Source organism: Girardinichthys multiradiatus, chromosome 4, assembly GCF_021462225.1.
Source record: "Girardinichthys multiradiatus isolate DD_20200921_A chromosome 4, DD_fGirMul_XY1, whole genome shotgun sequence".
Classification (NCBI taxonomy): domain Eukaryota; kingdom Metazoa; phylum Chordata; class Actinopteri; order Cyprinodontiformes; family Goodeidae; genus Girardinichthys; species Girardinichthys multiradiatus.
In genome coordinates, this window is record NC_061797.1 from 52,468,937 (window position 1) to 52,481,323 (window position 12,387).

The window sequence follows — 12,387 nt, forward strand, 5'->3', positions numbered from 1 at the left end:
CTAACTTCAGATGCTTCCTAAAGGTCCTCCGTGGGTTCAAGCCTTCCGAGCTGATATCATGATCTGCCTGTATTAGATTTTAAGTTTGAGTTCCTAGTCTGTTTTCTCTTCCATTCTTCAGTTGCTGATATTTTAGTTTATTTTTTGATTATTCATTCCATCCATGAGTTTAGGTTACTTTCTTGGATTCCTGTGTTAGGTGTATTAGTTTATTTTCTCTTATAAAACGGGTTCCTCCTTGTTTATCTTTTTTAGTTAGTCTCATTGTTTGTTTATTGTTTTATGTTCTCTTAAATGTTTTCTGTTTCCTCCCTGGACTCCCTGCTCATTTCTGTTTGTGTTTTTAAGTCCAATCAACAGTTTCCACTCAAACAAACTGAGTTCATATTGCTGAAACGTGTGTCATTTCTTTACATAAATTGTGATTTCTGAGTGAACTGTAATTTTTAATGGCCTTTCTTATTGTAATTACATTTTTGAGCTCAAACAACTCAATGCCATCAAGTTTTGCATGTTAGCAACGTATTGACCTCACCCACCTGCCAGAAATCTAGTTTAAACCAGTTTTAACAGAGTGTCAGCTAGGTTTCCATTGACCATCAAACTGCGCAAATGGTGATTATGAAGCATTTTAAGGGAACTCGTTGCCTTAAAATGATGTTTTTAAATAGATTCTACTTATCTGGGTTTACAGTGTTCAGTCGCCTCCTTTCTCTCCCACACCAGCTGCACCCGATTCTCTCGTTGATTAGCGCCCTCAGTTCATTGGTCTATTCTTCACTGCCCTCAGCATTTATACTCTGTAGTTTTCTGTTCTTGCAACTGGATTCTCCTCCTTGCTACCTGTCTCTTCTCTAGTGGGTTCCTTCCAAGCTTCTGTTTCTTGCCTATATCCATCGCAGCGATTTTGTAAGTGAATGCTTCATTTTATAATAAACTTGAAAAAACTCACCATGCTGCTTCCTCATTCCGCTCTGCACCTTGGTCCTACACAACCACAGCATTCCCTGACATCCCACTAACTGTTAACAACAGAATGCTAAATTGATTTCCTAGTTATTTATTGGGTCATTCTTTAATACTGCTAAGTTAATGCATTTTATTATTACAATAAAGCCTTATAGTTATCATCAGTTGCCAGTTAGAAATAATATTATATAATAAAACATAATAAAAGTTAGATATTCTCCTTTGTAAAAAGAATCTCTTTTAAAATAGTTTTTCTATCCAAACAAAACATATTTTATTTAGGTTAATTATTACTTGTTTTTATCACCTCCCCTCTTTATCATGTCAAGCTGTGTCAGAATGTATGTAATGACACTGCTGGGATGTTTTCCTCTGTTATTATGCTGTCAGTGGTTTGTCAGAGGAATGTGAAACAAACATTTTTCCATCTGCTCTCCTCACAGAATAGCTGCATGTCGCAGCACATCTCAGCCCAGATTATCTGTGCTGGTGTCTGCATGTTTGCATGTGATGAAAGTCCGGATAAGATGGGAGGGGGCCTCTAACAAGCTGCTGCACTTATGTCTTCATTATTAAAGAGCTCTTTGTCTTTCCTGAGGCCAACAGGTGAGTCATTATGAGAGAAGTGGGGGAAGATGACAGAGGATAACTTGGGTCTTTATGTGTCTAAATGCAAAAATGTTAACTCTGAAATAAAATATTTGTTGCCCAGACATGACTGAGACAGAAATTAGCAATTAGCAAGAATTAAACTGTTTGACAAACTGCTCCAGACTGACTGAAGACCCAGCATCTCAGCTGCATTACTGATATTAAAAAGCAGATTAAGAGAGATGATCGAAATGTTGTCTTTTATATGAATGAAAAAAGGAGGCAAGTTTTGGTTTGTGATTTAAAAATGGAAAACTACTAAACACAGGTGCTAAAACCAATTATTTTCTAAAAATAAATAATTTCTTTAACAAGACAAAAGCATTTAGATTTTTCTGTTTTTATCAGTAACATTTGAAACTGAAGCACATGCCTTACTTTTTTAGGTTTTTTAGCATGTCTGGAGCTTATTTTTAGCAATCTGTGATTTACTGTTTCCCAGGGACACAAATATATTCTCCCTGAGGCTCATTTCAGCAACAAAGCAAGACCACGAAGAGGCATTGTAGGGCAGATACAAATTCCTCAAACCTCCGTCTTAAAGAACTGAAGCAAAGACTGGCACCAAGTCCCAATCATTGTCCCAATCTGTCCTATCATCAGAAACATAAACATGTGCTACTGGGACTTTAACTGGAATTGTGTGCTTTTGTCAGCTAAGGCTAAAATTAAGTTTATCAACAATAAAAACTCAAAGTGGGTCTGGCATGAAACAAATGAGGATTCTGTGGAAAATACCGCCATGCCCACTGTTAAGTACAGTAGTGAAAGTGTAATGCTGTGGGCCTTTTTCTGTAGGCCCCAGCAAACGTGTTACAGGGGATGGCATTAGAAACATTTTGAAATATAAGACTTTTTTAAATAAAACACAGATGGCCTCTGACAGACAACTCAAAACAGGTCGTCACCGGGTCTTTTAGGAGAATAAAGAGCAAAAACTTAGGACCAAATCAACACACAAATAGTTTGCTAGTCACAAAATTAACTGTCTTCTATAGCTGTCAATTTGTAGAGGTCAACATTAGTTTACTGTAAGATAAAACTGAAGTATGCCCTTTAATAAAGTCCACCATAGATAAAAATGTATCTCACCAGGTGGCAGACTTTAATTATTTTGTGAGATTAAAGCTCGGACTTCTTGGAATTTGAAACTGAAATGATTTGGAGTCAGTTGTGTTTGATTATAAAGATCAATATTTGAATAAAATACACATTGTTTTCTAAAAAACCGTCAAAAGACCTATTAAGTTGCTTTTCCGTCCTTGATGGGTCGAATGCTGGCCCACAGGTTAAATGTTTTCCCTAAAAGGTCATAAAGAAACATCTAAACATTAACCTTGATCGTCTGACCCTTTCGAGATAACAGGACAGACGTGGAGAGGCAAGACTGAGTCCAGGTGCTGGCAAGAGGAACTGCCTGAGGAGCTAAGATGCTAAGCAGTCAGCTAAAATAAGACATTATGCTGAGCAGATCTGGAGAGGTAGGAGCCAGAAAATAATTAGTTTAATAAACTATTATGTGCAGTAATCTTCTTATGCTCTCAGTCATTGGAACCATTATTAATAGAAACTGGCACAGAGAGGATAGGATGTGTGAAACAGACCCTCCTCCTTTAGTTGTCTTAAAGAAAAGAAACGTTGACTGTTGGTAACTTTGGACAGAAATGTTAAGTGTCAGCAGCATTATCTGTGGTTCAGCTTTATGTCTGCTTCCTTACCTTTCTCTGGCGGGCGGCTGGACAGTGCGGAGAAAGTCAGGTACATGACGTAACAGCTGATAATGGAGGCCTGAAGGAGCCCAGAGCGAGGCTGCTCTGTAGAGACACAAAATAAAAACCTTAAAGCATGCAAAGACAAACACATTTAACCAACTTAAACTGTCCTTTTCTTTATTTTATTATTGTACCGTGTTGGCCTTAAACAACACACTGAGGAAAACTAAAATAAATGTCTAAATTGTCTATTTGCAGCAGGTTTTTACTTTTTGCTCGGATATTGCAAAAACCTGCTGCAAATAGACAATTTAGACATTTCTTGTAACGGACTACAGTTAGCATTGGGAAGCCAAAAGCTTATTTTCTGAAAAGCATTCTGCATTTTCATCTAGATTTACTGGCCTCGCCTCCCAAACAGGTTCAATAAATACTACAAGCAAACTTCTCTGATTTTTAAAAAATATTCTGGAACAACTTCCAGCTCAACAGTACTTCTGTTCTGGGATTCCTCTTTTTATCAATCAACAGTTTTACGCATATACAGGTCCTTCTCAAAATATTAGCATATTGTGATAAAGTTCATTATTTTCCATAATGTCATGATGAAAATTTAACATTCATATATTTTAGATTCATTGCACACTAACTGAAATATTTCAGGTCTTTTATTGTCTTAATACGGATGATTTTGGCATACAGCTCATGAAAACCCAAAATTCCTATCTCACAAAATTAGCATATTATTAAAAGGGTCTCTAAACGAGCTATGAACCTAATCATCTGAATCAACAAGTTAACTCTAAACACCTGCAAAAGATTCCTGAGGCCTTTCAAACTCCCAGCCTGGTTCATCACTCAAAACCCCAATCATGGGTAAGACTGCCGACCTGACTGCTGTCCAGAAGGCCACTATTGACACCCTCAAGCAAGAGGGTAAGACACAGAAAGACATTTCTGAACAAATAGGCTGTTCCCAGAGTGCTGTATCAAGGCACCTCAGTGGGAAGTCTGTGGGAAGGAAAAAGTGTGGCAGAAAACGCTGCACAACGAGAAGAGGTGACCGGACCCTGAGGAAGATTGTGGAGAAGGGCCGATTCCAGACCTTGGGGGACCTGTGGAAGCAGTGGACTGAATCTGGAGTAGAAACATCCAGAGCCACCGTGCACAGGCGTGTGCAGGAAATGGGCTACAGGTGCCGCATTCCCCAGGTCAAGCCACTTTTGAACCAGAAACAGCGGCAGAAGCGCCTGACCTGGGCTACAGAGAAGCAGCACTGGACTGTTGCTCAGTGGTCCAAAGTACTTTTTTCAGATGAAAGCAAATTCTGCATGTCATTCTGAAATCAAGGTGCCAGAGTCTGGAGGAAGACTGGGGAGAAGGAAATGCCAAAATGCCAGAAGTCCAGTGTCAAGTACCCACAGTCAGTGATGGTCTGGGGTGCCGTGTCAGCTGCTGGTGTTGGTCCACTGTGTTTTATCAAGGGCAGGGTCAATGCAGCTAGCTATCAGGAGATTTTGGAGCACTTCATGCTTCCATCTGCTGAAAAGCTTTATGGAGATGAAGATTTCATTTTTCAGCACGACCTGGCACCTGCTCACAGTGACAAAACCACTGGTAAATGGTTTACTGACCATGGTATCACTGTGCTCAATTGGCCTGCCAACTCTCCTGACCTGAACCCCATAGAGAATCTGTGGGATATTGTGAAGAGAACGTTGAGAGACTCAAGACCCAACACTCTGGATGAGCTAAAGGCCGCTATCGAAGCATCCTGGGCCTCCATAAGACCTCAGCAGTGCCACAGGCTGATTGCCTCCATGCCACGCCGCATTGAAGCAGTCATTTCTGCCAAAGGATTCCCGACCAAGTATTGAGTGCATAACTGTACATGATTATTTGAAAGTTGACGTTTTTTGTATTAAAAACACTTTTCTTTTATTGGTCGGATGAAATATGCTAATTTTGTGAGATAGGAATTTTGGGTTTTCATGAGCTGTATGCCAAAATCATCCGTATTAAGACAATAAAAGACCTGAAATATTTCAGTTAGTGTGCAATGAATCTAAAATATATGAATGTTACATTTTCATCATGACATTATAGAAAATAATGAACTTTATCACAATATGCTAATATTTTGAGAAGGACCTGTATTTTGATATTTACCCAAAAGGTTGAGACAAAAAGTTTTGTTTCCTCTTTGATAAGTAGTGTCTTCATTTCCAACGGATTGAAAATTTCCCAGATTTTCAGCCTGAAGTTCTTTTTCTCTTTAAACGATCCGACCCAACCAGCTCCTGCCTCTGTCCTTAACATCATGAGACCAAACCTTTTCTGCTTGTCTTTTAGGATTGACACAATTATTTTTGCTCAACTCCAGAATTGTTTGAGAAAAAAAAAAGGTAAAATAATTTTTCATTACTTTTTATTACTATTAAGCCAGCATTTTACACACATTAGGATTATTATGCTTTTATACAACTTGGGAATGTCCACATAATGATGTCAGGGATTTGTAAGCCTGTGGTAGGTTTAATCACAACAGTTAGTTGAATTACGCAGACCAGTGGATGTATTTTAAGGCAACACTGCTTCCTTGTTTGACATCATTGAAAAATCAGAAGATATGGGCCAGGATAACAAGACGAGAACCATGTTCCTGCACAGGTCTGGTTCACCCTTAGCTACATTTTCCAGGCACCTCAAGGTGCCACCATCATCTGTTCAAACAATTATATGCAAATATAGACACCATCTGAATGCCAAGCCATTATATTTAGGAAAAGGTCGGGTATTTTGTCCTAGAGATGAACCTGCTTTGGTGTAAAATGTGTGAATCATCCCCAGAAGAAAAGCTAAAGACCTTGTGAAGGTGGCAGATATAGCTGCCAAGAGAGAAACAAGTCCTGCACTGACATGGGCTGAAAGTCCAACCAGTGAGGAAGAAGCCATTACTCAAAACATAAAAAGCAGGAATGCAGTTTGCAATTGAACCTTAATTCCTAGTGGTATGTCCTGTGGTCTGATGAAACTAAAACTTAAGTGTTTGGCCATAATGACCATTGTTACATTTAAAGGAAAGTAAGTAATTAAAGTTTATTTGTGAGGCACCTTCTATAGACAAAGCTGTCACAAAGTGCACAGAAACCGTACAGAAAACCAATAAAATAACTATTAAAATTAGGTGTCTTAATAGGTAATAAAAAGATAAAGTAACACGTAGTAAAAATAAACATTCAACTGAAAGCCTGTTTGAACAAGTTTTAACTGCTTTTTAAAAGAGTCCACAGAGTCAACAGCAGCAGAGGGAGACTGACCAACAGCCTTGGAGCAAAACAAGGATAAGCTTGCAAGGCCCAGCTGTGACGTATGAGGGAGGCAGTATAATGCTGTGGGGTGTTTTTACTGCAGGACTGCTGCACTTCACTAAATAGATGGCATCATGAGGAAAGAATGTTTTATGGACATATTAAATATAAAATATATGCAAACACCAGCCAGGAAGATAAAGCCTGTCTGGTTTCAACATGTGGATGGTTTCTTTTCTCTGATAGACTCACTCTGCTTGACGCAGGGCGTGACGGCGATGAAGGACATGAGGCCGCAGAGCCCCAGGTTGACCCACAGCAGGACCTTGTTGAATTGGCAGGCGATGGGGTGTGTGTAGTACTTGTACATGAAGGTGAAGGCCATGGTGGCGATGGTGTAGAAGAAGAGGGTGGCGCACATTACTGCCAGGTACCAGCGCTTGTTTTCTGCTGCTCCGGTCAACCTGAGGGCGATCCAGCAATAGCTTTTACTTCAAACGCTTTCTTAATTACTGTCCAGTCACCATACCGTACATACACCACACTTCACAGATACAGAGTAGATACTAAACTTTAAAATAATATTAACTGTACATTTTATCTGACTGATGTGTTTCATAAACATCAAACTCTCTGAGGTGTCCCTGTTTCTATAAGAAAAGACATTTTGAAATCTTTGGAGGAATTTTCCCACTGATTGCTTCCAGCTAAATGTCCTGTGGATTTTGTCTAAATGTAAGGAGTTTTTTCGCAAAACTGTGAGCTAAACTTTACATTTTTTTAAAGAATATGACTGGTCGACCTAGGATCATAACGGCTGGCATAACAGTACAAAAGGCAGACATGACTTTGTTAGGCAGTTCACAGAATGCAGTGAAACTGAAGACCTAAGTAAAAATCATGAAGCATCATGAAGACCAAAGAACACAAGAGGCAAGGAGAGCATTACTCAGAGAAGCAGCCAAAAGGCCCGTGATGACTCTGGAGAAACTGCAGACATCCAAAGTTTAAGCCTGAGAATCTGTCGACAGGACAACTTCTAGTTGTGCACAAATCCCTCCTTTATGGAAGAGTGGCAAGAAGAATACAGCCACTACATACCATGTAGGGGACAACAAATATGTGGAAAAAGGTGCTCTGTTCATTTATGACCAATACTGAAGATTTTGGTCTCATGCAAAATGTTATGTGTGGAGGAAAACTAACACTGCAATTTGAGCAAACAATCCCTGCTGTGAAACATGGTGGTGGCAGCATCATTATGTGGGGGTTGATTGAATTTAACAGGGACAAGGAAGCCGTTCAGAGCTTATGGGAAGATGGGTGGAGCTAAATACAGGTCAAGAGGCTGCAGGCAACTTGAGAGGGAGGTTCACCTTCCACATGGAGAACAACCCTAAACATGCAGCCAGAGCTACGGACTGGTTCATCAAAGCATATTCACGTGTTAGAATGGCCCTGACAAAGTCAACATTCCCTGGGATCAATCTGATAAATGATGACTAAAGCAGCCAAAGTCCAAAGATAATCTTTCAAAGACATTGATCAGGTCTGGCTGTTTGGAAGACAAATATAAAGGAATGTAAAAGTGGTTTAAAACATTCACAGTTCTGCATCTCACACTTTCTATTATTTGCCACAATTACAATTTCATCCACAGGGGATCTCCTGACTCACCAGTTTTTGTTCCATGTGTGTGCAAAAGCTGTGATGAGGATGAGCTGGATGAGGATGAAGGCAAATCCTCCCACCACGCCCACGTAATGCCAAGCTGAGAGAGAAAATCAGAGAAAGAACAACCACTCGGTTTGTTTCTGGAAGTGATAACGAGAGTAAAATAAAACAGAGAGAGCAGAGTGCTGATCATCAATCAGTTCTGACATCAGGCTTGTAACTCCACCACATTAATTGTTCCCAACAGAAGGAAAACCACCTGTAGAGATTTATGGTCCCGTATTTAATTCCCTTCAGTAGTTTCTGAGTGCAGATCACCACTGCCCTCTAGGAACATTTAAAAGGAAGTGCATTTGGACCATGATCAACGACATGTTTGCTCTCAGTGGGTTTTAAAGAAAAGGAGCTCACCATGTAGAAAAGACTCTGTCGGGATGAAGAAGGCAGCAGTGCACATTCCAAGCAGGGTGATAAACTTTAAAAACCAGAACCTGAAAGAAAGAGACACAAAAACTGACATGAAAACCTTCAATCACAAAACCTCAGGAATGAAATAGCTCCGTTTTTATAGAACTGTGCAGTGAGTGATGCATATTTCAGCTCATGCTCATAACTCCAGAAAAACTCTCTTCATACCTTAATTAAACTTTCCACATAGAAACAAATAGATTTCTGTCAAAATCTGAATCAATTCTTGCATCTTGTTTATATTCAAAATATAAATAAGTAGACAGCGGCAGAAACTAAAGAATGAATGAAACAATGAAATAATTAACATCTCAGACTCAGACAGGTATGAGTGGGAATAAGCTTGTTTTAATAATTCAAATGAATTTATTTATAAAGTGCCAACTGATACTAAAGTAATCTCAGGCCACTGAGTGGACAGCCCAGCAAATACCCTCAGCTCAGAGCTGAAACAGCAAAAACCCAGGTCCATCTCTGACGCTGCAGGCCTCAGTCAGCATGTTAAATGTGAAAGTTCTGGGCAGGTGTCAACCAGAGGCCTTTGCGACTGGATTACCAGTGAGAAATAATAGTGACGGCGGAGGAAGTAGCAGTTGATTTATTCAGGCGCGCACCATCAAGCCTAACAGCATCAAGCCCCTTAACAAGACACAATTGCAGCCTTAAATATTTAATATTTAATTTCCCTTTGGGATTAATAAAGTATTTTTGAATTTGAATTAAATAGGCACAGCTGATAAAAGGACTAAACCATTCTCCACATGGAATTTAACATCTCACAACTTCCAACTCAAACATACATTTTATCAAATATATACATATTCCCCCTTACTTTTTCTAAATATTTTATATTTTTTTAAACCTACACACACAAACACCATAAAACCTCACAAATACTAAGTGCACAAATCCCCCACATTTGCCATGGTGTCTCCCGGAACCTATAAATGGTGTCTGGACCCCCAGGGAAGTATTTGTCCAAACACCCTGGAGAGGACACAGAAAAGACAGGTGAGTTACTTCCTTAGCTTCACTGACACTTTTAAACAGACTAGTGTTCATCTGTCTGAACGCTGAAGCTCGGCCCAAGCTGGGTCATCAGGAGGAAAATGATCTCAAACTCAGCAGCAAATCTACAAAAAAATGGCAGAGAATGAAAAGAATCAAGGAGTTGCAATGGCCCAGCCAAAACCTGTTGCAAGACAGAAGCCTTTCAATGAAGTTAAGGTGTGGGTGTCCAAAAACAATGTGGACTGAAGCAATGAACAGTGATTGGGACAGACTTTCCTCCGCAGAGAAAGCAGCTACTGAGAGTCGCTGCAGGAAAGGGTAGTTCTACCAGAAACCTTAGAGCTGAAAGAGGGTGTACTTTCTTTTTACTTTGACTGTAGTTTACTTTTTTAAGTATGGTGCTCTTCAATAAATTTCAGCCAAACATTTATAAACCAGAGAATGACATAGTATATGAAAACAAAGCATCGAAGTGTAAAACAGCATCTGTAGCTCCATGGCACTGGGTCTCTCACTGGCCTGTCCTTACAGACCACTAAGACCTGCCAGAGACCCTGAAGCCTTTTCACTCAGGCACCAGTAAGACTCTTATTCCAAGAGGAGCAACAATCCAGTCTGCCAAATCCTTATCCACGCTGCGTCACAGCGCTAATCGAGTGCTCTGCAATGGAAAGTGCAACCACAAAGACCTTTAAATAGATGTCGGACCTGCTCAGGTGAGCTGAGGGAAACACTTTCTCCTCAAAACATGGAGTGAAGTATTTAAGGACAACATTAGGACTTCTTGTTCTTATTCAGACAACAATTAAGTCTTTTCTGTAGATTTAGAAAAATGATCATAAATGTTGTACAAATGTATTTAGGACTCGGAGTTAATCTACTGTAATCTGGTGCTGGAGTTCACTTGAAGGTGCTACAGTCCTTGATTTTGATGACTAAAATGAAAGGTACCCTGTTTTCCAAGAATTCAAATCCACAAATCAATGACTGAGGCAAAAAGAGTGTCTTCATCATCAAATCCAAATAAGACTGACCCGTTGTGGATGAGCGCTCTGAAGTCCTGACTGGACTTTACGTCAATGAGGAAGATGGCCATCATCAGGTAGAAGCAGGAGGTGCCGAAGCAGACCCTGTAGACGGCGGAGTAGCCCACCAGCATCTCGCAGTGGCCGCCGCCGTGCGCCTGGTCGCACACCACGTTGAAGAAAGGCACCTGAAACACGAACCCCAGTTTAATTAGACACTGCTTCCACATTTCTGTCCAGATTCCTGAATCAGAGGCACACATTTGGAACGAATCTCATGTCATTTGCTGCCCTACAACTCAGCCCTGCACCTTGTGTTTTGTACGCTCTTGGCACTAGAGGACTAGAGGAGCATCGGCAATACGCAGCCTCCCCCTCAAATCCAATTAGTTTTGTCTCGTATAAAGAGGGTTATGTGGTCAGACTATCTGTGTCTAAAAATGGAGATTTTCCTGATAATGACGCAAGTGTTTCTAGTAAACAGGCTACTTATCAGGAACATTTTTCAGTTTCAACAACAAATATATTCTCTAATTTCATGTTATTGCAATGCACCACATTTTGTATTAAGGTCACTTTTCCTGAAAAATGTAGTTCATTGCACATTGAAGGCAAAAAAAAGTACACCCTTTTTCAATTCTTTGGTGTTATGCATCAGGATATAATACAACTGATCTGTTTTTTTACAGGTTCTAAAATGTATAATCATAGTTTATTAAACAAAGAGTGAAAAACTAAGAACACCCCATAATTTAACAGCTTGTAGAACCACTGTTCTTTCCAATGCTGCGTCTGTTCATTGTGGTTTGCAGACATTTGTTTTTGCACAGCTTGCTTAAGTCCTACCATTCCTACCAGCATTTTAGTCAGATTTGGACAGGTCTGGACTTTGACTGGGCCTTGCAGACTGGGCCTCGTTGTACTGTTAATGACCCAGTTTGGACCCAGCTTCAGGTATCAGACAGCTGATCTCTTGTTAGACTCTAGAATACTTTGGTATGCAGAGTTCATGGTCGACTCAGTGACTGCAAGCTACCCAAAATCATCACCCCTCCACCACCGTGCTTGGCAGTTGGTATGTGGTGTCTGATATGCTGTGTTTGATTTCTTCCCAATATACCGCTGTGCTAAATATAGCTAAACATCACAGAAGCCTTGTAATTTCCTCAGATGCAGCTTTGCAAGCCTACTGCAAGTCATCAATCCATATCATATATTTTTAGTGAAAGGAGGGTTTTTGAAAGTCTGCCAGATAACTCATACTTGTTCAATCTTTTTCAAAATCACCTGTACAGGACTTTTAATATTTAACGTAATAACTGACGCTTGTGAAGTCTGCAGCAGACCTAGTGTCTTTTTGGTCATGTCCCTGAGCATTGCAGTCTTTCTTTGGAGGGGATTTGTTGAGACATCCATTCCTGGGAAAGTTGGCAGGTTTCAAAAATGTTTTCCTCTCGTGTCTTCTTTAAAGTTAGGGTCAATCTTTAAGTCTGTAGAAAGATGATCTGTGAATTGTTTAGAAATTGCCTCCTAACCCTCCCTAGACTGAGGAGCAGCAACAGTTAC

General features: G+C 40.0%; 1 protein-coding gene across 2 annotated transcripts in view; it reads right to left on the reverse strand.

The window, feature by feature from the left end:
- Nucleotides 1-12,387, reverse strand: part of serinc4 (serine incorporator 4) — a 45,005-nt gene that overhangs the window by 9,140 nt on the left and 23,478 nt on the right. For both annotated transcript variants that reach the window (XM_047362718.1, XM_047362717.1), the window contains exons 3-7: nt 10,831-11,009; nt 8,729-8,808; nt 8,321-8,414; nt 6,896-7,107; nt 3,339-3,434 (exon numbers count right to left, since the gene is read on the reverse strand). In XM_047362718.1, coding sequence (XP_047218674.1) covers nt 3,339-3,434; nt 6,896-7,107; nt 8,321-8,414; nt 8,729-8,808; nt 10,831-11,009 — 661 coding nt within the window. The remainder of the gene's footprint in view (nt 1-3,338; nt 3,435-6,895; nt 7,108-8,320; nt 8,415-8,728; nt 8,809-10,830; nt 11,010-12,387) is intronic.